Below are 25,200 nucleotides of genomic sequence, written 5' to 3' on the forward strand. Positions count from 1 at the left end.
ACTGAGTTTGTATAAAATAATTATCTATGGTATGAATATCGACCATAAATAATTTATATTTTAAGCCTGAAGTGAAATAGTTCCGGGTATGTCGAACTCGAACACAATCGAGTGCAGTTTAGAGGGTAAAAATTATATTAATAAACCCAGAATCTAATGCAAAAACTATATGGGTAAGTCTTAAATAAATTAATACTTTTCCAAAAATAAAAAAACAAATTAGCACTTTTCACATACATTTACATGATTTTTATTATATTGAAAAGCCATTACACTTCATTTATTATTTGCGGTCTGGATAAGGTGCATAGGACCATGAAGCCCCAAAGTTGCAGAGCACAAATAATAGAGCGGCCGAGTAAAGTTTCATTTTATTTTTGATTTATTTACTCTTCCTTAACCTGGCTTATATACATACCTTTTAAAGTTTGGAAACAGCATTTGGTATGCAAATAATATAATTATCCATGGCTTAATAGGCGTAGAATTGTATGTTTGAAAATTTCCCAAATCAAAATGATTTAGGATTTTTTCTATAGTTAACCTTAAATTTATTAATTCCTAACCCAAAATGAATATAATTAAAACACTTAAATCATACTTTTTGTAGTAACCATTTAAATGGTATTTATTTTATTTAAAAAACATTACACTCCATTTACTTTTGACGTTGCGCATTAGCGTGGTAGGACCAGGCAACTCCAAAGCTGCAGAGCGCAAATAGAAAAGCGGCCAAGTAAATTTTCATTTTAGTTTTTTTCTTTTAGTTAGTTTCCCTTCCTTAAACTGGTTTATATAGCTTTTTTTTAGAAAATTTTTAAACTGCATTAGATATGGAAATAACATTGTTATTAATGCCTTAATAAGCGAGACCTTCGGAATAAAATAAATTCCTGATTCGTTGCGTATGCTTGTTTCGTAATTTGTGTGTTTTAAAATATGTACATATATACAGTGGTCACGATATAGCTCCATTTCTATGGATTTTCTACATATCAGAGTAAATGTTATATTTTAAGTGAAAATAACTAGTGGACTATTCAGGCCTCTTCTAGTTTTTAATTCCAAAAACAAATCATGGAAAGTATATTTAAGCTCTGTTTTGGTTTTCATTTCCAAAAAATCCCTATTTCTCCCTCTTCTTCTTTCTTTCTCTTCTAATCGAGTTAAAACACCGATTCAGCTTTATTTAGGATGATCATTTACCAATTACAAAACCAATTAACACCGTGTTTGTTTTCCCCCAACAAACATTATTTTAATCTGTTTCTATGGTTATAGCTAAAAGGTTAACCTTAAATTAATTAGTCCATACTTTTTTGCAATAACCGTTTAAATAGTATTTTTTATTAGAAACCCATTTTATTTAATTTATTTGTTGCGTTCCTTCCAAACTGAATAGGAAAAGAAAGCTCCATAGTTGCATAGCACGTATAGCAGACCTGCTGAGTATAGTTTCATTTTACTTTTGAGTTTGTTCCTCTCGCTTAATCTGACTTATATAGCTTATCAAAAATGCAGCTTGAAGAATATTCTAGGTATGGAAATACTTTAATTATTTATGCCTTTATAGGCATGAAAAAGTGATTAAAATAAATGCATGATTCTTTGAGCTTAAACCATTGTTAACATGTATAAATAATGTTTAAATATACATAAAATTTAAAATAAAAAAAATAAATAAATTTATTAATTTATAAATGTATACATTTTTATATATGTATATACAGACTGTATCAATAAACTTTCTTTATTACAATCTAGGGTCTAATTGTAATTACTTCCTCTTGAAACGTTTCCTGCTTCCGCATGCATCTGATAATAATAATCGAGTTGGCTGAGAGGCCTCAGAGGCGCCTTCATGGACTTAAGGCACTTTCAGTTTAATGCATTCTTAAGCTGAGATCCTTGTTAGTTGGATTTTAAATTCCGCATTTTCGACTATTCTCGCTCGCTCACTCTCTCCTGTCGCCATAAATATTTGATGTGACGGCAAACTTGGCGGCTATCAATGGAGCGTGGGGATGGGTTAGCGCTTGATGGGTTGGGATTGCATTGGGTTTCGCTTCGTTTTGTTTCGTTACGATTCGGCGGACTCCAGGGGGTAAAAGAGGGGGAGTAGCTGGCGGATGTGGATTTTGGGTTGAGGATTTGGCATTGTTGTGCGTAGAAGTATCCGAGGTATGCGGCGTACCAAAACCGGGCATAATCAAAATACAATTGTGCGTGTGTATCTGTGCGAGTGTGTGAGCATGCACAAACGTTTATTTCTTTCTTTCCATCGTCCGTTCGTCCTTTCGTTCGTTTTTGGCATTTGTTTGGAGGACCGAGAACAGAGGGACAGGGAGGGCGGCGACACCTGGAGCGCCGAACAGCTGCGCGCTCTCTCTCTCTCTCTTTCGTTCTTTTCCAAGCTCTCCCTGCCTCCTTGCCCGCATAAGTATGCTATAAACTGGAAGCCAGCGAGAGGGAGACTGCGACTCTAGCCTGAGCCTGAGCCGGAGAGAGCCAGCGAGCTAATGCAAATATGTGTGCCAGCGGAAGTCATCGTAAATTAATTAATTATAAATAAATCGAAGCGATGCCTAGAGATAGCAGCTGAAATTGAAACTGAGCCCAAGAGCGAACCCGATACCCGATCCTGGCCAACCCCAAGCCCCAAGCCTAGTAGATACCTCCCCCGTACCTATCCCCCCTCCTGCTGGAAGCTCGGCTCGCCTCGGCAGCTGTCGGCTTTCCATACGGTCTCGTGCCTGGCCCAAGGATTCGCGGCCATGTCTGGCAGGGACCCAAAACGTTTTCGGGCGCTGTGCTGACAACATCCTCGCAGGACCAACGAGCGGATGGTGCGTCCACGAGCCTCCTGCTCGCTGTATGTGTGTGCAGAAACTTTTAACCGTGTGCGCCGTGTGTGTGTGCCTTAGCGCGCGTGTCTGTGTGTATAAGCCTGTGTTGGTGTGCGCGAGGTGTTGGAAAATTTATTGCAGTTTGAAATGAAAAGGAAAAACTCAAGCCGTATCAAAAGTCTCACAGCTCGAATCCTGGCATAATTGGGGAGGAGCAGCCTCTAGAGGCGCTGCAAAGCTGCAGTAAACCAACAAGAAGAAAAAAAAAGAAAACATGCCACATTCAAAGCCAATTTTTATATAATCAAGCAATAAAAAGCCACAAGAAGAGGGGGCCAGGGTGTCGCCGCCGCGCAAAGCGTTTTTCGGGGATCTCTTTGTGTGTGTGTGTGTGTGTGTGTGAGTGCAGAAAACATTAACGGCAGCCCCCGTTCGTGTCTGTGTGTAGTCAGGCGGCTGTGTGAGTGCGGCCCTCTCGTGCTTGAGGCCTTTTTCATAAAGAGGTCAAAACGTTACTTTCGCCTGCTTTGTGTGTTTGTATGCGAGCTGTGTGTGTCCTGTTGTGCCTTGGTGTGTGTGCGCAGAGTTTCCACATTCTTTCTGGCTGCCTTTGCCTTTTTTTTCGGCTGGTCAACTCAAAGCCAAGTCGAGAAGAAAGTTTTTGCAGTCAGACTTTCGGCTGTCACGAGCTCGACCCCGTTCTTAAAGCGGCCCCGCCCCTTTAAAGTTGGGGCCCCATGATATAACAATTAGCCTAGGCAGAGGCTACACACAACTGGTACACACACCAGGCCAGGACTCGTCCCTGTTTTTTTGTTACCAATTTAGCTTGAAATTTCGCGTTTAATGGCCTTTTGGTGGGCATCTTCTGCAGCATACTTTCGGGTGCCAATCAGGCTTTTCCCCTGACTTTTGGTTGGCATTATATAAAGGCAAGATTCTGGGAGAGATATTAAGAAAGAAATTAGTAAAGAATTAAAAAATATATATACAAAATTGTAGGTCAAAAGTATTCTCTAACAAGAAGTATAATTACGTTTTAAAAGTAGTAACAGAAAAAATAGCTTTACAAGTAATTTATTTAAGAACAAATATACTTTAAATAAATATATAAACAGCCTTAAAAATGATTTCTTCTTAAAATAATTTTAAAATATTAAATTTATCCTGAAATATATTTAAAAAATAAAGCAGTTGTCTAGTATTTTCTACAAACTTTAGTAAAATGGTGTTCCATCTTATATATATTTAGATCTTAGTTTTGGAGTTATATTTTTAACCTTGGCCAATTATAAACTTTAAAAAAGAACCAGATACGTGAGGAAAAGATTCTCAAGGTTATATAAACCTCAGATTTTCTCAAGATTTTCTATACAAATTTACCTAAGATAAGACTTTACAGAAAATATCAAATGTCCAACAATTTGATGGGGCAATTATGTAAAGCGTAAAAATGTTACGCAATTTGCTAAAAAAAAAACAAACAACAAGAAACAAACCCACACACACACAGAAAAACAACAAATAGCGGGGAAAAAACATAATTAATAACAAAGCCACACGGTTGAATTCTTGGCCAAAACTCTGGCCTACAGCTAAAAATAACAGTGAAAAAAAAAGGACAAAAAGGCACAGGATAATCAAGGGGGATGGCGAGGATTAGCAGAAGCCAGGAAAGAGGGAGGACGGACTAGGACTAGAAGCAGCGGGAGCTACTCAAAGCATAACAATGAACATAACCGCACATTCAGCCGAAGACCGTAAAAAGCGTAAAAAAGGGGGTGGTGCAGGGAGGGAGAGGAGGGGCTCGGTAGTCACCTACTAAACCTAAATGAAAGTAAAAATTGTAAGCGTAAGCTAAAACAACAAACACAGAGGCAGAGGCTGAGGCTGAGGCAGCAGGGAAAGCTAAAGCCAAGCCAAAAGTAAAACCAAAAGCAAAAGCAAAGCCAAGCAAAAGCCGTGAGAAAAGCGATAAGGCCCAGCAGATAAGCGGCATCCAACACGCGAGCGAGCGAGAGGCAGCGGAAAATTGTGTGTGACAGAGAGGGAGGAGGGAGGGAGAGCCTGGAAAATGGCAAAGAGAAAAGGGAAAAGCTGGCCGAAGAGCGCGTAATAATAGGCATAATGCCTATCAGGGAAATGCTACCATTTTTTGGGAACTATTTACCATTTTGAATACTAATAAAAAACGAAATTTAATTATATTTTTGAATAACAAAAACTTATAGAATTTTAGGTTATTAAAGAAATGTATTTCCATATAATTATAAACTATAATATTTGGTAGTTTTTAGGGGTCTTAGCGGGTTTGTAGTTTACTGAGTCTCAAAATCACTCTGGAAGACATTTTTAAATTGATTCTTAAATGCTTGGGGCCAAAGCAAGTAAAGTGATAAATAATTTAAGAAAAATACTTTGAGAACGTAAAAATGTATAGTTTTAATTGATGCTATAATTAATCAAAAAGGGGCGGCTCAGATTTCCTTATGTAAATAATAAATTTATTTATTCCTTTTAATAAAAATCCTATTAAAACTTAACAAAAATTACAATACCCAAACTCTGCTAATTATTTCATCCTTTTTATCCAATCCCACAGACACAGGCATCCTTTGAGCCATTGCAGCCATCGAGTGAAGCCATCGAAAATGTAAACAAAAGCGACGCAGGCGCAGCAGTTCGTTACTCTCTCCCTCACGCTACGAGAGCATAACAGCCGAGCTTCCAGGCTCGTCGTCGTTGTGCTTTCCAGCCTGCTCGCAGCCTGGCCAGGCTCGGGGCTCTAGCTCGGATTCAGATTCGGTTTTGGTTTCGGACTAGGACTAGGAATCGGGCTCAGACTCACAACGCCAGCAGAGTGCGCAGCGTGATGTAGTCCAGCTCCGGACCCAGATCCATACCGCGACGGCCACTCAGGGAAACCTTCCTCCGCAGAGGGACACGCGGACGCACAGGACGCAGGATTCGCAGGCGGAAAAGCCTCAGACAAATGGCCAGGAATAGCAGCAGCAGCAGCACTAGCAGCAGCAGCCGGAGCAGCAAAAAGACGGGGGCTAGGCCGTGAACGAAAATAAAAAGCCAGGAGGCGTTTCACAAAAGAAAAAAGAAAATATCACGGATAAGCGGATAACGGGAAGCGGGGGTGTGAGTAGTAGGAGTCTAAGAAAATCGCGCCCCGTGGAAATGGAAATGCTGCGGCTTCTGGTGACCACGCCAGCAGCTTCGGCGGTAACAGCATCGCCCACGTCGCTGTCCTGCTCCCGAATTCTTCGCCGCTCTCTCTCCGTTCCGTGTGTTAATTGTTACTTATGTATTTAACGTGTATATAACAAAGTTTGTGATACAACAAATGGAACGTGAACTCTAAACTAAACTCAGTCTAATCAAAAGCGTACAACGACAACAAACGGTTTTGCCAGTGGAAACGTTAACACCAAACCAAACCAATCCAAAACAAACCAAGCAAACAACCAACCAACCAAACAAACAACATTATTCCAACGGGTCCAATGTTGCAGCCAACAACATGCAGCAAACAGCAGCAGCAGCAACAGCAGAGGCATCAACTAGCAATCGCAACAGCAGCAGCATCAGCACCAGCAGCAGTGGGAGCGCCATTCCCAGCTAGAGATCATGGAGCCTTAGCAGCAGCCACTGCAACAGTAGCAACTGCAACTGCAGCAGTAACCAAACGCAATAGCAGCAACTTTTGGAGCAGCAACAAAAACAACATGTTGCCCGCGGACAGTAGCAGCACCAGCTGCAGCAGCGGCAGCAGCAGCACAACGATAGACTTCAACAGTCGCCGGCGACGGGGGCGTCTACGGGAGGAGGATGCCTCCTTGAGCCTGGCCGATCAGCAGCAGCAGCAGCAGCAGCAGCAGCACCAAGCTACGATACTGGACGAGTGTGTACATATTTTCAAGCGCTTAGTATTATTAACCTTAAAAACAATATCAGCAACAACAATAACGAAAGCAAAGACAAGAAGCAGAGCAGCAGCTTCTGCAACATCTCGTGGTGCCTCTAACCGCAGCCGCTGCCACAGTCGCTGCCTCCGCTTGCCGGTCTACGGCATCCTGCTGTTCTGCGTTGCCAGCCAGGGATTGGGGCTGGGAGATGCCGCCAAGCCCAAGTCGGCCAAGCAGCACTACAACAGCAACACTCAGAATCAGAACCAGAACCAAAACGATGTCCTAGGCGGTGTGGGCGCTCCGGTTCAGACTTCTGTCGAGGACGAGGCCGAGCTGCTATATCCCTTCCAGTCCGGTGAGCAGATGTTCGGCCTGGAGGAGGACCAGGAGCTGGAGCGACAGCAGGAGCGTGACCAGGATCTTCAGCCCGGCTCCGATGAGGATAATGCAGCCAATCAACGTGGTATCAATGGTGAGTAGCCATTTCTGATTGCAAATATTCCATCTCCCTTCCATCTCGTGTCTGTAGAACTTTTGCCTGACTAATGGCAATCGTATTTAAATGAGCAATTGGTTCTCGGGGAAAGGGCAGCGGGTGCTCTCGCTTGGATTTTCCTGCACAAAAACTTCCAGCGAAGACAAATTGAATTTGCCTGGCATATGGTGGGACGTCGATGGGTAAAAGTTCAAGGCCCCAGAATCGAGTATATGTTCGCGATTCAGGTACGATTTCGTCTGAGCGATATATTCATTTATCACACGGCAAAGCCCAAGCTGAATTCGTAGAAATGGTAAAACTTGGAAACAAAGTTTGATAGTCCAATTATAAAGCTATATCTTACTTTATGGGTGGATAATTACAGTTGAAGTTCCCCAATAAAAACAATCATCTGAGGAAGCTCGAGTTAATATGACCTAAAGTTGCGACAATATTAAAACAAATTTAGAAATCAATTAAAGTTAATTTAGGTGCTAAAGTTAGAAGACATTTATTTTATTATAAGACAAATTACTTTGACCTTATTTTTATTTTTTTAGTTAAAAAGAAAGCCAGCTGTTTAGATGTTTTAGGCCATGAGTAAAACATATTATTGAAACCACACTGCGTATGAGCCATATTCAAGGTCTTGCCAGCATCATTTCCGTAATTTACGCATAAATTTCTTACTTGACATACAAAGGAAATCAAAGAAAACTACGTTTAAATTGCATTCAAGGATTTAAATCTGTGCCTAAAGCATTTTGCCAAGAACACCAAAGAAATAATAAAACAATTTCCATAGAAAAGCTTCCCGCATAATGCTTCAAACTGCAAAAAAACGAAGAAATCAATAGAGTTGAAAAGGTTCGCATTGAGATGTCGTCTCTTGCATCTGTTGAAGGATTATTTCCCAACCGCACACACTGCGTATGAGCGATATTTATGTGCTTGCATTGCGTATACGTAACGTGTGAAGCACTCTACATGCCGCCAAAGCGAAACAACCACAGTAATTCCCGCAAAACTCATATGCCCAGCCGTTTATACGTTTACGTATACGTAATATGTGGCGAACATAAATTATCCCGGCCGCAGCATAAGCGACTGCAAAATGAACATAATGGAACAACTGTCTGCAGTTGGACGATGAAATATATTTCTGTATGTGCCCCGGGAGCATGTTAATGTGTGCCCAGCGCACATCTGCTGAGATATATATGTATATATATATATATAAAAGTATTTTTGCGCCACATCAGCGAAAGTCAAGTCCCCTTTGCACCTTTGCACCTTGGCAACCTTTTTACCTTTTGGCCCTGATTCTGACTGCCTGCCTGCCTGTCTTTCGGCCTGTGTGTGTGTACGCGGTGCAGTCACATTTTGGCCAACAATTAAACCCGACATTGCACACGGTTTGCTTAGGCGGAGAGACCCCGGAGCCATTTCTCATTTTAATGACTCAACTGAGCCAGGTTCAGGTCTAAAAGTTGTCGGCCACTTTTAGGGGAAAACTTTGAGCCAGATGTAAACGTTTTATTTTTCAGATATTATACAGACCTTAAAGGCAATATATCAAAAGGATATTGACGTTAGAACAATGTAGTATTTGATTATTTTCAAAGATATTGATAATCTCTTATATTTAATCTTCGGTATTTATTTCGATACCAATTTACCGATGCCACATTCAAGGTGATTCGCATTGTATATCTCATTTATCGATATGCAATCCTTATAAAGTTCAAGAAGGATGATGTCAACGGACAAATCTATGTACCGCCGTGCGGATGTTGATGATGTCAAGCCCTGATAAGTAGTCCCCGGCAAATCCTGTCCAATCCCCTTGTTTGTTTGCTTACTACACCAACCCACCCACCTCCTCCACGAGGAGGACTAGTGTGCAAACAACAAACAAATCGGGGAGCTCGTGACACATAAAACTACTCTGAGGCGAAAAACGTGTCCTGCGAACTGCAATTGCAGTTTGTATTGGTGACAGCAACCACGAACGCTTGTTGTGTGTAAATCAAGCTTTAAAATTAACGCAGATTGCTGGAACAAGCGACGGGGCTACGAGCAATTAACATGAAACCAGCGCGAAAAAGTCCACAAAAAGTGGAAATAATGCAGACAGCCAGCGCACATAACTCAGGTTGCCCGCCCTCCTCCATATAAATTTATATAAATATATATATATATGGTATATATGTGTGTGTATATAGCGAATGTGCACTGGTCTGCTCTGCTCCTGCTCCTGCCAGTGCTCCTCAGCGACCTTTGTTCGAAATTTTATATACGAGTATCCTCGCGCACATGCTCGTCGTATACAAATGTTTGAGTGTGTGTATTTGCCTTGCTTTTGGCTTTTCTATTTTACCATCGACCCAAATTGCGAGCGCGCTCTCCGTATAATAACAACAAAAATACACACACACACACACAGTCTTGGCTCTTGTGCCATAAGAGTGTGTGCGGGTGTGTATTTTTTAGAGAGTGTGTGTGTGTGTGTGAGGCACACGCAAACGTGGCTGTTAACGACGTTTCAGGCTCTCGACGTCGGCGTTTTCCATGTGGGTGGCAGGCAGGCGCAGACCCTGAAAAAAGCCCGAAAGGAAGGAGAATATAAAGTTAAGCAAAGACCTCGACCTAAACGGCAGGCGGCCAAAAACTCGCTATTCGTTTGTCTCTGCCACTCTCTGTATGCTCCACAGTCTCTGTGTGTGTGTGTGTCTATGCAAACATTTTGAAAAATGATTGAGAAAAACAAAGCAGAGACAGAAACAGACACCCAGAAAATGAAAACGAGTTGGGAAAACCCCTAAAGAAAATTCAAACAACAAAAAGGGGGGGTAAGAAAATAATGTTACAGTTGATAAATTCGACTATTAAATACCTGATATGCAAAGGAAAATGAAAAAGGGATTTAAAATCAATTATAATGGGGTTCAAAAGTAGGCAATCCATTTTTATACAAAGCCAGTTCAGATTATACATATTTTATTGTATACTTTTAGACACATTAATCATTGATTTCGGGTTAAAAGCTACTTCTTTAAGTTAAGTTATTTCGAGAATTCCATAGGAAGTAGAGAATATGTAAATTAAAATTTTGCATTCCATGCTCTTAGAAATATTTTAAATTGATTTTAAATAAAGAATATTCTTGGGCCGAGAAAGGCTTTTACACACCCAGTAGATATAGATAAAATAATAGAGATTTCTAAAGATTACTTCTTACTTTATCATATTAATTAAACAGAAAACGAATATTTCCCAGAATTTTGTACTTCTAACAACAGATACATTCATCTGTAATTTTAAAATAATATTTTTCTAGCTTGCATAGTTTCTCTAGGAACTCTTGTAAGAACCAGACCGACTATAGAATGTTGCCCCTGATCAAGAATAACAACTTATATACATTATGCTTCATAAAGTGTGGAAACGCTTCCTGCACGAATACAATATAGACTTGTGCTCGACCAGTAACGGGTATAAAAAAATAAACCGAGGAAACCAAGAGCACGCACAGCGCCTTAAACACAAAATTTAAATCGATAAATCAAAATGCCAACAACAGTCCCAACAACAACAACAACAACAACAACAACAAAAACAACATCAACAATAGCGTCCTGGCAAGGACGTGTGAGTTGCATGCTAAAAGCCACGAGAGACGTTGAAAAAAAAGCACCCAGAGAGGGGTAGAGGGGAAAAACGAGTCCGTGTGGGTGGCAGGAAGTCGTTTCCTTCCTGCCTCCCATTTCGCTTTCGGCTCGGTGTATTTTTCTGTGCTTTATGAGGCAAGAAGGAAGCAAAGGAGTCGGGGTTACATGGGGTTCGGTCTGAAATGACAACATTTGGCCGCCTTTTTAATTATTGACATTCCGCTCCACCCCCACCATAGGGCGGCGAGTGTCCTTCCATTGCTTGTGGGCACTAAGTGCCCCTGCTGTCTGCCCCAGTGACCAGGTCCTACTAGTGCTGGTGGCTGTGATTTTTCCAAGGTGGTTACAACTGAGTCAGAAGCAGGTGAACCTCCAGGATTGGATATTCCAACCCTACCTGGAGATGAATCATATTTCGTGGGCCCCGAGGGGTTTCGCCGCTGGGTATCAATGACTCGTATCGGTCTCTGTTATCAGTATGATTCACTCAAACCGGGGTTTTGCGGTCACTCGGTGGAAAAACAGGTTATCGAATGCAATCCGTAAGATATTGAGTGTCAATCGCGTAAGCAAATCTTTCTCGAACGCTTCGGAAACCTACTAGACCCAGTCTCTTGTTTGTTTTTAATTATTCAAATTTAATGTGGTTCCAAAGCTTCCACAGATATTTATGACTAGTTTTAACAGCTTTTCGACAAATTATATACAAATTAGCTAGAGATAGGCATCGAGCCCCCTCTTGAAACCATAATAGGATTATGTCTTCCACAAATCAGATTAATTAGCTTATCTTATTATGTTCAGATATACTACGTTTGGTTTATAAACAATCATAAATTTTGAACCGAAAAAAGATTAGATTTCATTTGTTTACTTTTGGTAATTTCCCTAGTATTAAAAAGGTATAGTGTTAATGAACTATTAAAAGCGGTTAGATTTGTTTTTCATTCGAAATAGTATCTGGAATTCACCTGTGAATCTACGGCTTATACTTAGACTTCAAAACCACATCATTTTAAGCTTTTGCATTATAATTTCAGTTTAGAAAAACCTTGGCTGACTCATATATGGGTATAGGTTTTTGTTTCTGGAATTTCTGACAGCTATCCGGCTTGTTCATCTCAAAAGTTATTAAACTCTGCTCTCGAGTATTCGTTTATGCTTTAAATGGTGCTTAAATTTCAAGTACCTACTTGCGGAAACAAGCACCAGTAAGAAAGGGAATATGTCGTTGAAACTTTGCAACAGATTTTGAAATTTTTGAACGCTCAAACTCAGAGAACTTTAACGAGGCCCATAAATTCGTAAATGCCGAAATTAGTGTAAGAAACATTTCCCATTAAAGCGGGCTCCTCCACCTACCACCATCAGGAAATGTAATTCTAGGCGAAATTGGGTCAAGCACATATAGGCATTATAATGCTCGCACTTTGGGCCTAGGCCTGGGCTTGGTCTTGGTCCACAATGTTGGCACGGGATCGCCCTGGGGATAGAGCGGCGCTTTTGATTAGCTAAAATGCGGCCCACTCATGTGTGGCTGACTGCCTGGCTCTGGGGTCTTAACTGTGCCAAGTTATGGTCGCCGTAACTTTTTTGGTAAGGAAGGTGTAGGAAGGACAGATCCTGCTCCTGCCAAGTAACCTTCATTGACAGCTGCTCATAGCCGTGATAAACTTTCTATGGCAATCCTTAAGTGCCCCCATCCACTGCCATCAGTTCGGCTTTCATCCTTCAACCCGCACTGTTTATTGGGCACAGGACTGCGCCAGGACGAGCTCGAGGCTCTTCTCGCAGCCTGCATTGATTCAACAGCCACTTGACAACCCTGCAGGCACGCAGAGAAAAAATTTAAAGAATATGTTGTATATGGGTTTATTTACTTGATAAAATTAAAGTGTTTTCCAATGCAAGAAAGGGAAATAAATATTAATTTTGTAAGTAATTTCTTTTCTTAAAAACAACGTATAATTTTTTGATAATACTTCTGAGTGTTTGCTGTTTAATTGGAATTTCTTATTTTTTCTGTGAGGCCTGCAGTTGCCCCTCGAATAAAATTTCCTTTGTTTTTGTCTCATTTTTTACGTTATACTTTTCTTTTGCAGTGTTTATCAGTTTTTTGCCGCTGGCAGTGGCTTGCATGTGCATTGCACGTTTGGCTTGCTCTGATTTTGGCTGTTTGGCTGTTGGCTGTTCTGCTTTTGGCTGCTTTACTCTTGGCTGGACTGTTGTTGGGCTGGCTAATCGATTCCGGCGGCCACCTTGAAGCGCTGCTCGCTCTCCGCCGAGCGTGCGGTTCGTGCCACAGAGCGCTGTCTCTCTGATAAATTAGCAGCTGCTTTCATGGGTCAAAGAGCGTGAAAGCACGCGGACACTAGGAGTGTTGTATGTGTGTAACTGTGTGTGTGGGTTCCACTTCCCTAGCCGCTTCCGCCTTCGGTGGGCTGCGAGCTCCCCCCCCCCCCCCCATAATGAACTTCCGGCCAGGCGTGCGATTTTTCTTTGACTTTCGCTCTTCTGGTTCCTGTAATTTTCGTGCGTTTGTTCAGCCGTGATTTATGCACACTGATGACGTGGCAGAAAAGTAAAGCCAGTCCAGAAAGCCAGCCCCGAAAAGCCCCTCTGGAAAGCCCAAGTCCCTAACAGTCCCAAAGTCATTCCGAGGCCCCGTTCTTATCGCGCCCTAATGAAGTTTAACCCCTTGGGAGGGCTGGGCACAGCAGAGCTGAGAGAGAAAGAGAATTTAGCTTTATCTATCAAATAATACTTTTATTGCATTATCAGGCAAAAAAGTGGGGGCACATAAATATTCATGGGATGCGATGCTTATATACAACGAGTACATATAGTTTGGGGTTGGCCTAGGCCCAGCGAGTAAGCAATTTTTTGGGACATGAATTGGAATTTTTGGCAACGAAATGGAATGGAATTTCACTTTACTCCGCCTTCTCCTCCTCCTCCTCCTGCTGCTGCAGGTCTCGGCACACACTTAATGGGTTAATCGATTAGGCCCCACCGTCTCCTTGGGTGGCGCCTACTTCGTCACGCGAGTCCAGGCACTGGAGTGCCGCTCCGCCTCGAAGAAGTTGCTCAGCGTCTGGGGCAGATTCTTACGCTTCGCTTCGGTCCCAAAGATCTGCGGTGGAGTGTAGTAGCTACCCCGGGGCGTGGCAGCCTCCGTGGTATGTTGTTTGACGCTCACTAGGTCCTCCTCCGGGGCGGGTTTAGGCGTCAGCACCTGCGTGCGCCACTCGTAGATGCGGGGTGATGCCTCGACGGAGGGTTGAAACTGCAATTGAATGGTGGCCCGGCTCACGAAGAGCTCCTCCTGGCTGTGTGCTACTGCGGCTGCCATCTGTATGGATCGGTTTCTACTGGCGGACTGATTGCGAGTGTCGACAGCCGCAGAGCATTCTGGTGTGGCTTTGTTCTCTGGTTACGATTTCGGTTGCTCCGTAAACAACGCGTCTCGGCCTGACATGACGCATACCGCGTACCCATTGAATGACTGAGTGTCGCCTGGAGGTGGAAGCGTGAGGTTAGGAGTGGTTATAGTACTTTAATTTCTTTTTTTTACATTTTTATTAGATTTATAATTAAAATTAACGATTAAAATCGATTTTCGTACCGATTTTCGCGTCAAATATCAAAAATCGTGAATTTGTAAATATAATTTATTAATAATTATCAAATATAATTAGGTCTTGAGTTTGGAATATAATAAGATAGATAACCTTACTATAAAAGATTTAACTATATTTTTTATTTCCAACATGAGCTTTATCTTCATAATAAATACAGAACCACAAGTGACTAATAAACCCTTTTAAGAAAATCAGTAAAGACAACAATTTATTACCGTCTCTTGATGTATGATAAATACCCAATTTTTATTGATTCCAACTGCATTTGGTTTTTATTTGATTGGAATTGTCACGAGCTCATCTCTGGGATGAAATCATCCAAAGCTCTCTCTCCCTCTCCTCCCATAAAAATAAAAGTGCTAAGGAAATCTCCTTCGAGCGGAATAACTTTTACGATCCGCAGCAACTCACCTGTTGGCACATTAATGCTAATTAATTTGCGTGATTGGCAACGATACCATCTCTATATATCTCACGACGACGACGACGACGACTGCAGTCGCTTAGTCAAATTGTGGTGCCATTTCGCGAATCGCGATTGGGACTCGGAACTGGTTTCCCCCTCGTCGCCTGGCTCCATACTCCATAATAAGTATGTGGAGAGCAGGCCAGGCCAGGCAGCCAGCAAGGCAGACGCCCACATGGTCGCAATAAATAATCAGAGACAATAAATAATAAATAATATTTAATAGTCATTATTTTGTTACCTCCATCCAGTGAACCCAATAACAATTTCATGATGACCAACGCTACTTCGAGGGGCTCGTGTCTGTAGGATGGTGTATACAGATGTAGTATATTCGCTTCAAAGTCATGACTTGATGGCGTAATCGAAATGTCGAGGGGATTCATTTTGATACTTGTACCTAATCAATGCAAGATGGTCGAGGAACCAGGGATTCATAAGTTTAATTAAGATATATGTTTATGAGTAATATAAGCCTGCATTTTATCTATTCTGTTGCCCCTCGCTTGCGTTATTTTTAGCTGCGGCTTTGCTTTATTTTCAGGGCATTAGTAATTTTATTGTTCAGATAAAACGTCAACTATATGTATGTGATTCATTAGCGAATAAGAAATCTGCAAAGAGTTATATCTTGGACTTTAACGTGCCGCCCCCAATCTCTAAGTGTACATTTTTCTATTTGCTAAAGAGATAATCAGTGAAGCATTAAATGTTCTGGGAATTATATCTGTGGATTTTAAAAAGTAAATCTCATAAATTTTGGATTCTATTTACACTATTTAAATATTTTAATCTGCTAAGAGTTATCTCTTGGAGTTTAGGGCCACTCTTCTAATCATTAAAAGTGAATTTTGCTATTTTCTAAAGAGATAATCTGTGAAGCAATACATTTTCTGGAATTTAACAGCTTTCTTTGGATTTTAAGAGCCTTAAAATATAAATATAATAGATATTAAGCAAAGAGAAATTCCCATCAGACCAATTCGAAATTTTCCTTTGGTTGATTTTAAAGTAACTTTTCTAATATTTTTAATAAGTAAAGCTTACATGGAATCCATTGAAGGAATTTCGTATTAGGGAAAGTAGCTAATTCGATGGAAAAGTCTGTGATTTAAGATTTACACTTTAACCTTCAATCTAACTTGCTAAAATTAAATTTCTCTAATAAAGCTGGACTTAAGCTCTAGCTAATTTATTAAATATTATGCCTTTGATAAATTGCCGTAAAATATTTTTAATCAGTTACCTTCAAGCCATAATTATTTATTCAACTAATGAGGAATTTTGTTCATTTTCATGCCTTTTACTGCTTCAAATTATAAGGAATCATCAGCAAATGAATACCTTGTTCAATGCACCTCGATTCTGGCAAATGTCACTTATATCGTACATTTTTAGCTCATTTAAAATACATAATTATGTCTTTTGGATTACTCTTTTCTATTTATTTTTGTGCTTATTAAATCAACTCGTATCCTTGCTGCATTGCAGACTCTTCAAAGCCATTGACCAACTCACAACTGTCTGAGTAACTCAGTTCTAAGTTCACTTTGCCAATTGCCTATTCCCTGAGCCGATGATCCAGTTTGATAGGCAACGTACTTGTTTCAACGAGAAGGGTGTTCCCTACCAGATCAACCTATCGTCAGGTACACTGAAACAAAGTTGATATCGATTTCAATTGAGAATGAGATTCGTAATAGGTTGAAAAGAAGACAACAATATGTAAACCATTTAAATCTTTTGGTTTATTTAAAAATTATAGAGAATTCACAGGTAAATTTAGGGTTTTTATACATATCTAGATTTAAACAAATTAAATTTTTCTTCAAATTTTTGCTGGTGTAACTGCCCTGAAAGCATATTGGTTTTCAATCGGCAGCGTCGTCACTCATTAAGCATTTGGCCAGTGATTCACTAGAATCATTCAGTTGTGGCTCACGCTCGATGTCGCCCCGCCTACCGCCTCCTTTCGCCCACCAACAGAAAGTGGGTGTTGTTGTGGGTGTGGACCGTAGCGAGGTCCGTTAGCTGCATGCAAATTGGCAAATTGACAGGGAGTCCGCCTGTCCGTCGTCTGAACCCAAAAACCGGTTATAGAGCACTTTTCCTCGCTGTCTGTCTGTCAGCCTAACGTCTCAGTTCGAAAACATTGTGAGTCAACTAGGGGTCTATTTCTGGGACCTGGATTAGACGATCTCCTTTATTCCCTACACTTTAAAATATATATATGTTTTATATATTTATAATTAAAACTTATTAAAAGGATATGAGAATATAATCTGGTGGAAACATAGGTTTACAATCCTTAAACTTAAATAAAAAATATCATACCAATAGCTAGTAAAATTCTACAGATCTTGATTTATTTTCTATGCCAAGCCAAGCCTTCTCCCTTTCATTTTGCTGCCCTTGAATGTGCCACATCACACACATTCGCCAATGGAAGCATAAGCACTATGTTACACACTGGGAAAATAAACAAACAAAGCTAGACTGAAGATTAAGAAGCCAGCGATAAAAAGATGACTTTTGTGGTTTTTAAAGCCGACTTATTAGAACTGTGCGACTTACATGAATCAGTGGAGACGGCGATTAAAGTCGCGTTAATTATTTACCTGGCGCACACGCGCCAAAATGATTGCTCACAGTACAAATGATTGTTAAACATTTACATTGCAAACATTTACCATCAACATCAACATCATCATCATCGAAGTCGGCAGCAAATAAGTGCAATTTGTTAATTGTTGCAAAATGTGCTGCATAATTTACGAAATAATTGCCATAAAAATCGCACACCAAAGGCACCGCTGCACTGGCGACAAGGGAGTATCGCCAGCGTTATTTCCAAAAGGTCGAGCCACTTAATTGAGGATGTCTAATAGGGGGATGTATCCATCCAAATCACGGATACAGGTAGCTTTGTAAAAGGTCAAAATGGCAGACAGCAAAATGACAAATTCGTCATATGTGTGATTCTTCAGCGGTTTTGCTTATTTTTATTCATTGTCAGCTGAGCAATTCTTATTATCACTTTAGATTGCATTGTATTTAAAGCACGTTCTTGTGGCTTTTCATGTGCATTTAATTATTGTTGTTGTTTTGCTTGGTAACCATGAACTATAGTTCATCTTATAAGATGTAAAAAAGATAAATAAAAAGATATAAATGCATTGTGATTTTTACAGTATTATTAAATTATCTTCTTTAAATCCGCATTTATAACATGCGAAAATTTAGCATATGAGAGATTTTTCTGGGAAGCATCGTATTTATTTGAGTGCTTTTCATTACCTTTTTATACCCTTGCAGGGTATTATAATTTCAGTCAGAAGTTTGCAACGCAGTGAAGGAGACGTTTCCGACCCTATAAAGTATATATATTCTTGATCAGCATCAACAGCCGAGTCGATCTAGCCATGTCCGTCTGTCCGTCTGTCCGTCTGTCCGTCCGTCTGTCCGTCCGTCTGTCCGTCCGTCTGTCCGTTTCTACGCAAACTAGTCCCTCAGTTTTAAAGCTATCTGAATGAAACTTTGCATATAGTCTTCTATATACTCTCACTGCTATATATGTCGGAACGGGCCGGATCGGACGACTATATTATATAGCTCCCATACAAATGTTCGATAAATTTTTAGAAAAAAAATTATAACTTTGCTGTTTTTCAATATTTTTGCATCATTTTTGAGATATAGCCATTTTATATTATTTCAGAATTTTGGTAAAAATTTTATGAAAATCGGACGACTATATCTTATAGCTGCCATAGGAACGATCGGCAAATGAATAGGAAAAAAATTATAACTTCGTTGTTTTCCAACATATTCTTATCTACTTTTAGATATAAGCTTTTTTTATTGTTTTCAGAATTTTGGTAAAAATTTTATGAAAATCGGACAACTATATCATATAGCTGCCATATAGACGATCGGTAAATGTAGAGAAAATGTAAAGCTGGGATTGTAAAACTGTAACTGTCAAACTGTAAACATAATAAGTATAGGTAAAATGTAATGAAACTCTGTTTTGTGTGTGTTTTCAGCATTTAAATCTATAATATAAACATCAAAACCAATCTGCAAGGGTATACAAACTTCGGCGTGCCGAAGTTAGCTTCCTTTCTTGTTTCTGTATTTTTTTTATTTACTGGAAAATTCTCCCTTTCCATTTAATTAAAAAAAGTTAATTAAAAATTTATTCAGCTTTTCAATTAAAACTTTTTTATAGAATTCTTTGGAAACAACGGTTTTGAGGGGGTTTCCACCATTTCGTTTAATATATAAAATATTTAATTATCAAAACAAATAAATTTAAAGACTCTGGAAAATGATTTGTTTAATATTCTCTTGCTCAATAAAATGTATAATATTTTTAATTATCATTTTATAATATTTTTTGTATTGTCCTTTGCAGACACGCACAACGATAACTCGACCACCACGAAAACGCCACTATTCCCGAAAGACCTATTCACGAAAGAACAGCTTGAGAACGGCGCTGTCATCCTGCACATCATTGGTGTGATCTATATGTTTGTGGCGCTGGCCATTGTCTGCGATGAGTTCTTCGTGCCTTCCCTTGACGTAATCATTGAAAAGCTCGGCATCACGGACGATGTGGCCGGCGCAACGTTTATGGCGGCGGGTGGCAGTGCCCCCGAGCTCTTCACCAGTGTGATTGGCGTTTTCGTGTCGTTCGACGACGTGGGCATTGGTACGATCGTTGGCTCCGCCGTGTTCAACATCCTGTTTGTGATCGGCATGTGTGCGCTGTTCTCGAAGACGGTGCTATCGCTAACGTGGTGGCCCCTATTTCGTGACTGCTCCTTCTACAGCATCAGTCTGCTGGTGTTGATCTACTTTTTCCGGGACAACCGCATCTTCTGGTGGGAGGCGCTCATACTCTTTACCATCTATATCGCCTACGTGACCTTCATGAAGTGGAATGTCCAGGTGGAGACGTGCGTCAAGAAGATGATTACCAAAAACAAGGTGACTCGCGTCCGAAGTACAGATCAACTTATGCCAGCAGTAAGTAGTTGGGAAGTTTTTTTGCAACAAATCAATTCAGAAATCAAATCAAATCAAATCAGTCCAATAAGAAAATTCCAACAAAAATCTCTCTCTCTCTATCTCGAAATGTTCTTAATTGAAAACGAAAAAAAAAAGAAGTGAAAGCTTAATAAATAAAAGTAAAAGTCAAAAAACAATTACAAAAAACGTAAATCAAGAAAATCGTAAAAGAGAAAGCGAAATTAAAAAGCCAAAATTTTGTTTGCCAATAAAAAATGAAAAGAAAAGAATCAAAGTTAAAACGAAAACGAAGATCCTTTGCCAGGAACGAAATTTCGTTTTTGATTTTCGTTTTGTGTATGTTTTTCCCACCCCAATAATCACCCCCGGAAATCCCCAGTTCCACCTCCATGCCCACATCCCCACATCTCCACATATTCACATATCCACAAGTTCAGTCTCATGCGAGCTTTTGGCGCGTGCCGGACTTTAACCAGTTAGCAGGTGTTACTAGTATTTACCAACCATATATATTTATGACTAAGGGCCATTGTTGTTGCAATCGTCGATGAAACGTCCATGACTAATGAATCTGAAGCGATGCTGCTGCGGCTGCTTCTGCTGATGCTTCTCTTTGGCATTGAAAGCCACCATAAATCTGGTGACAGTCACTCAGAGTGATTCCTCCGCAGTTCCACTCAAATTTCACCTGCGGAGATCCAGATACTGCTCTCCTTGACCCACTCTGGGTTTTCGCTACCATTCGAAATCGAACTGCTCACCTATATGGCATTTCTAGATCCATCTCTGGAATATCTCTGCCAGGAAAAACCGGTTTCTGGATTCTACAGGGAGTGCCTAATTAGAAAAAACCGATTGTAAGACTAAGACTAAGAACCGGTTTAGGTTTATATTTTTGCATCGATTGAGCATTTTAGATCCTCGAACATCAATTGAAACACGTCTGAGCTCATGCAGCTTTAAATACATTTCCAGTTTTAAAAAAGATATTCGAAAAATGCAGCTAAAAGGTTGGTGTGCTATCCAGTTAAGGAAAAAGATATATATAGAAATATATTTGGTTAGTGGCAAGTCTAGACTGCTTTTAAAAAAACGGAGTGTTTTAGAAATAGTTTTGATCTATTTCAAGATGTGATGATATTTTAGTTTAGTGAAATTCTATTTATTATATATCTAAAATGTTGAAATTCATGATGTCAAAGTCATGATGATATTAAAAAATATTTTGAAAATAAAAGAAACTTCTAGAATATTAAGTATATTATTTAATAAATAAATTGAAATACTTCTAATTCAATTAGCTTTAAATCCAAACTTAGAATATTAAGAAATCCTGCTAACTGATTAATTTCCACTGCGTTGCACTTTCACGTTCTGCTAACTTTTTAATCATTATTATTATAATCTATTCCTATTCTTTCAAGCTATCGAAATACTTTCTCTTCTATCTAACTCACTATAGTTCGATTTCTGATTTCCTCTTTAGTATTAGCTTCGATTCCATTTGTTAGTCCAACGTTTGATTTGCTATGCGTCTCTCGACTTGTGTGAATCCACCAAACTCCTCTCACTAAACATATAAACCAGCCACTGAACACATAAATTCTCAAAACACACCCACTAGACACACATATACACACACATATACTTTACACCTGCCCCTAAGAACTCTGCATGCGAGTGTGTTTAACCCAGAAAGAAACCTTTTTTGCACAAACACAGCTTGAACTTGATCTTGATCTTAAGTCGAGACTCGAGCCTGGTCGCATGCTGCGTGAGTGCGAGTGCGAGAGTGAATGTGAGGGAGTAAGTGGGAGGTAGAGAGAACGTACGCATGCGTAGAACAATTTTCTGTATCCCACGCTTTTTGCTCTGTAAAACACACATCCCATGTGCACACACCTTTTTAAGCCCTTAAGAAGCCTCAACTTGAATTGGGCAACAAAATATATATTTATTTTTACTTGAATTTAGCATTTTTTAAAAGAAAATTTAAGATATTTCTCCGAAAAGTTGCGCGTCTTATTTGTTCCCAAAACCGCCTAAAAGAAAGCAGTGGTTTAAGCGCAAGAATGTTTACGATATTCGTGGTAATAAAATATTTCAAAGGCGAATCTTTAGAGATTCCTTTAGATTTAAAGACTCTAGAAAGATCTAGCTAAATAAAATTTTAAAGTATTGGCTTCCAAAATAAACATTTCTTTTATATATATAAATCATAATACTTACCCAAATCAAAAACTTTTGATCTAAATCTTTTTTAAGCGTCTTGAAATATAAGAAAATTTTACCAGAATAATACAATACCCAATTAAGTCAGTGTATTTGTATACAAAGAATAATTCTCTGGATTACCAGCTCCATAGTTAATATTTTTCCAACATAAAATACCGTTCTCACCCAGAGTTTTCTTTCCATTTCTCCAAATAAATAAACCTTCGCTTTCACAAATACAATATAATTTATTCAGCTTTTATCGTATTAATAGTCGTATAAATAGTCGTATAAATAGACGTTTGTTTATTACGCATAAATGTTTGCGTTTCGATAACTAAACACAGATAACAGGAGCAGTCTTATGACATAAATATAATTCACTAACTAAGGAATTCACTAACTGGAATGAGTTTCAGGGGAATGTATGTGGTGTTTGACTAATTTCGTGGTTTCTCGATTATCTATTCGATCTTTGGGCAGTAGCTAATACTTGATGCTGTCACATAAACTATTTCCAAAAAACATTTAAATAGTTTGCGCGCGGCTATTGAAGTCTGTCTACACTTCTTCAGGTCTGGGCATCAGAACCTTGGGTGACATGATCACGCCGTGGCTGTAGTGGTTCGGCAGAGTGGCGCTCTTCGCCATAACTGGCACGGGTGGTGCACTTCTCAGGCTGGGATTGGGACTGGGATGGACCTGGGCCAGCTGCTGGTGTCTGGGTAAGGTGGCACTCTCCAAGGGCCGCGTCTCGTGCTTGATGTGTATGCGCGCCAGGTCGCTCTCGATGAGCAGCGGATTGCTGATGGTCCGGATCATGGGCGGTGGCGAGGCAGAATGTTTTCCCGCCTTCTTCTTCATAGAGTCCACACTCTTGGTCTTTCTCAACTTTCCGGGTGGCGAGTCCACCACATCGACATTCTCCAGGGAAACAGGCTTGTAGTGTGACTTCTTGCCAAAGTGTGCCTCTGGGTCATCCTTGGCATGTTTGAGGTCGTCCCACATCCGAATGTCGCACTCCTTGAGCTTCATGTAGATGAAGATTACAACCCGATAGAAGACCACGTATCCAATCATCAGACACAGGGCAAAGGTGCAGTGATCGCCCATGGAGCTGATGAGATGGTCTGCACTAAATTTCACAATATCACGATCTTTGCAGAATTTGTAGATGTACGGAGTGAGAAGCATCCAGTACACGAGAACCGTGATCAGTTCGATAATCCTTTTTTGAAACATTGTGGCTTTTGCTACTCGCGATGCGATGCGGTTCGGTTAGAGATTCGTAACTAAGTGAGGCTCGCGCGGGCTTAGGCGCTATATATAAAGACTCGGATTACACCGACCGCAGCGGCGGAGCCGAACTCAAGCCCGGGCCTCGGCTCGCCACTGAGTGCATCCGATACACGGCGATTCGCTTCGATCCGATCAGCCGGTTATCAGTGGATATATTATCAATCGCTTTTGTTTACTAAAGCCAAACATGGAGCGTAAACAAATGCTGGGCTGTGACGTCTCAGTACCAGGAATATTTGCTTCATTTCTTGGAACGGGTTTCGGGGTCGCCCCCTGGTTGGACAGGTTGACAGTTCTTCCGATCTCTCAGCGAATATATATATATATATTACACTATCATAAGCAAACAGGTTGAGTGACAATATCGAGTTTGAGTCTGTTTGTCTTGCGGATTTGCATCTCTTAGATCACTCAGGTCAACACTCAGGGGCGAAATTTCGAGCTTGAGTGTCTTGAATCTTGAGTTGATTTTCGAATTACTGTTTGTGTGATTCATGCTGGACTTAAATAATTCATTATGTGATTTAAGCGCTTTGGTAACGAACGTAATTTGCCCCCCTCGCACAACGTCTTTGTCTCCGGCGATCGGTGATGAATTTTCGATATTATAAAATACTTTTGGCGTGATTTCATACACGACAACAAACTGCAGCTAATATAGATTCGTGGCTAAGTGCAGTGTCAAAAATTAATCAAACCTTGGAACAGGTTGAAGGTGATTAAATCTGCCCAGAGAGAGTTCTTTTCTCATTGATTTCTCCCTTTGAGACAGTGGATTTCGCAGGTGTCTTTGGTCTTTGCGTCAGTGGATGGGTGAGTGAGTTAGGCCGAACCGTGAATGAGTGTGATCGGAGCTGAAAACCCCGCCATTAGGCATTCGATCATGACTGGGCATTAATTAGCATTATAATCAGCACGGTGGGGTAGTTCACCTGGGCACGAGCCACTTGTTAAGACCGGCCCTGCACCTGTTTCGCTTCCACGTCCACTTCCAATTCGAGTTCCAGTTTTATGAATGGGGAGTTACGAAAGACAAGCTCTCATTTACACCACTTTGAGGCATATAGAGTAAACAAAATATATATAGTATATCAGGTACCAGGCCAATTATCATATCGTTTCCATTCATTCATTAGAGTCCCCATTAGTCACCATCCCGCTCATATCGTAAATATCGTATAATTAGTACACCTCTTAGACACTCTCGTAGCCTTATAGTTAGTGCTTGCAATTGCATTAGTTAAACCCACCGATTTCGAATCCGATCCGAATCCCTCATCTGCCTGCGCTTCCTTCGCTAATGTGCCAACAATTAATTCGCATCGATTGAAAATGTATTTTTTTCGGTTTCAGTTCTCTGACAAAGTTTTTCCAAATGTGTTTTGTGTTTTATCTGTTTCTTTTTGATTATAGTGAAGGCAAAATGAAATACAACAAAACTTCCCACTGCGCTTTGACAAATATCAAATACAGATATATCTTTAAAAAATATATATACAAAGAAAAGAAATTACCAAAGAGAAAAAGTCATATAAAGCTTGTATGTATTTAAAAAAAAAAAACAACCCCAACAAAAATTGTTGCAACAGACAAACAGAAAAAATTTCCAACGACAAAAAAAATACGAAAAG

General features: G+C 40.1%; 3 protein-coding genes across 10 annotated transcripts in view; 1 reads left to right on the forward strand and 2 right to left on the reverse strand.

Annotated features, from left to right (window-relative positions):
- The first annotated feature begins 2,791 nt into the window (after positions 1-2,791).
- Nckx30C (solute carrier family 24 member Nckx30C) overlaps positions 2,792-25,200 on the forward strand; it is a 40,220-nt gene continuing 17,811 nt past the window's right edge. For 4 of the 8 annotated variants that reach the window (XM_041775649.2, XM_070283513.1, XM_070283511.1 and 1 more), the window contains exons 1-3: positions 2,792-2,846; positions 5,449-7,235; positions 19,437-20,053. In XM_041775649.2, the coding sequence (XP_041631583.1) occupies positions 6,359-7,235; positions 19,437-20,053 (1,494 nt within the window). In that variant the 5' untranslated portion in view covers positions 2,792-2,846; positions 5,449-6,358. Of the gene's footprint in view, positions 2,877-5,448; positions 7,236-19,436; positions 20,054-25,200 lie in introns of all 8 variants that reach the window. The other 4 variants (XM_070283512.1, XM_070283515.1, XM_041775650.2 and 1 more) reach the window with 3 other exon arrangements.
- On the reverse strand, positions 13,658-14,316 carry LOC108077200 (uncharacterized). The gene has a single exon (XM_017170448.3). The coding sequence runs from the start codon at positions 14,262-14,264 to the stop codon at positions 13,944-13,946; it is 321 nt and encodes a 106-aa protein (XP_017025937.1). The 5' UTR covers positions 14,265-14,316; the 3' UTR covers positions 13,658-13,943.
- On the reverse strand, positions 22,499-23,574 carry LOC108077199 (uncharacterized). The gene has a single exon (XM_017170447.3). It carries the CDS (start codon positions 23,510-23,512, stop codon positions 22,832-22,834), a length of 681 nt encoding a protein of 226 aa, XP_017025936.1. The 5' UTR covers positions 23,513-23,574; the 3' UTR covers positions 22,499-22,831.

Source organism: Drosophila kikkawai, chromosome 2L, assembly GCF_030179895.1.
Source record: "Drosophila kikkawai strain 14028-0561.14 chromosome 2L, DkikHiC1v2, whole genome shotgun sequence".
In the NCBI taxonomy this organism is placed as follows: domain Eukaryota; kingdom Metazoa; phylum Arthropoda; class Insecta; order Diptera; family Drosophilidae; genus Drosophila; species Drosophila kikkawai.

Bases quoted from the DNA above. Each gene is read 5' to 3' on its own strand.
- LOC108077199 (XM_017170447.3), bottom strand. From the start codon at position 23,512: ATGTTTCAAAAAAGGATTATCGAACTGATCACGGTTCTCGTGTACTGG.
- LOC108077200 (XM_017170448.3), bottom strand. From the start codon at position 14,264: ATGGCAGCCGCAGTAGCACACAGCCAGGAGGAGCTCTTCGTGAGCCGG.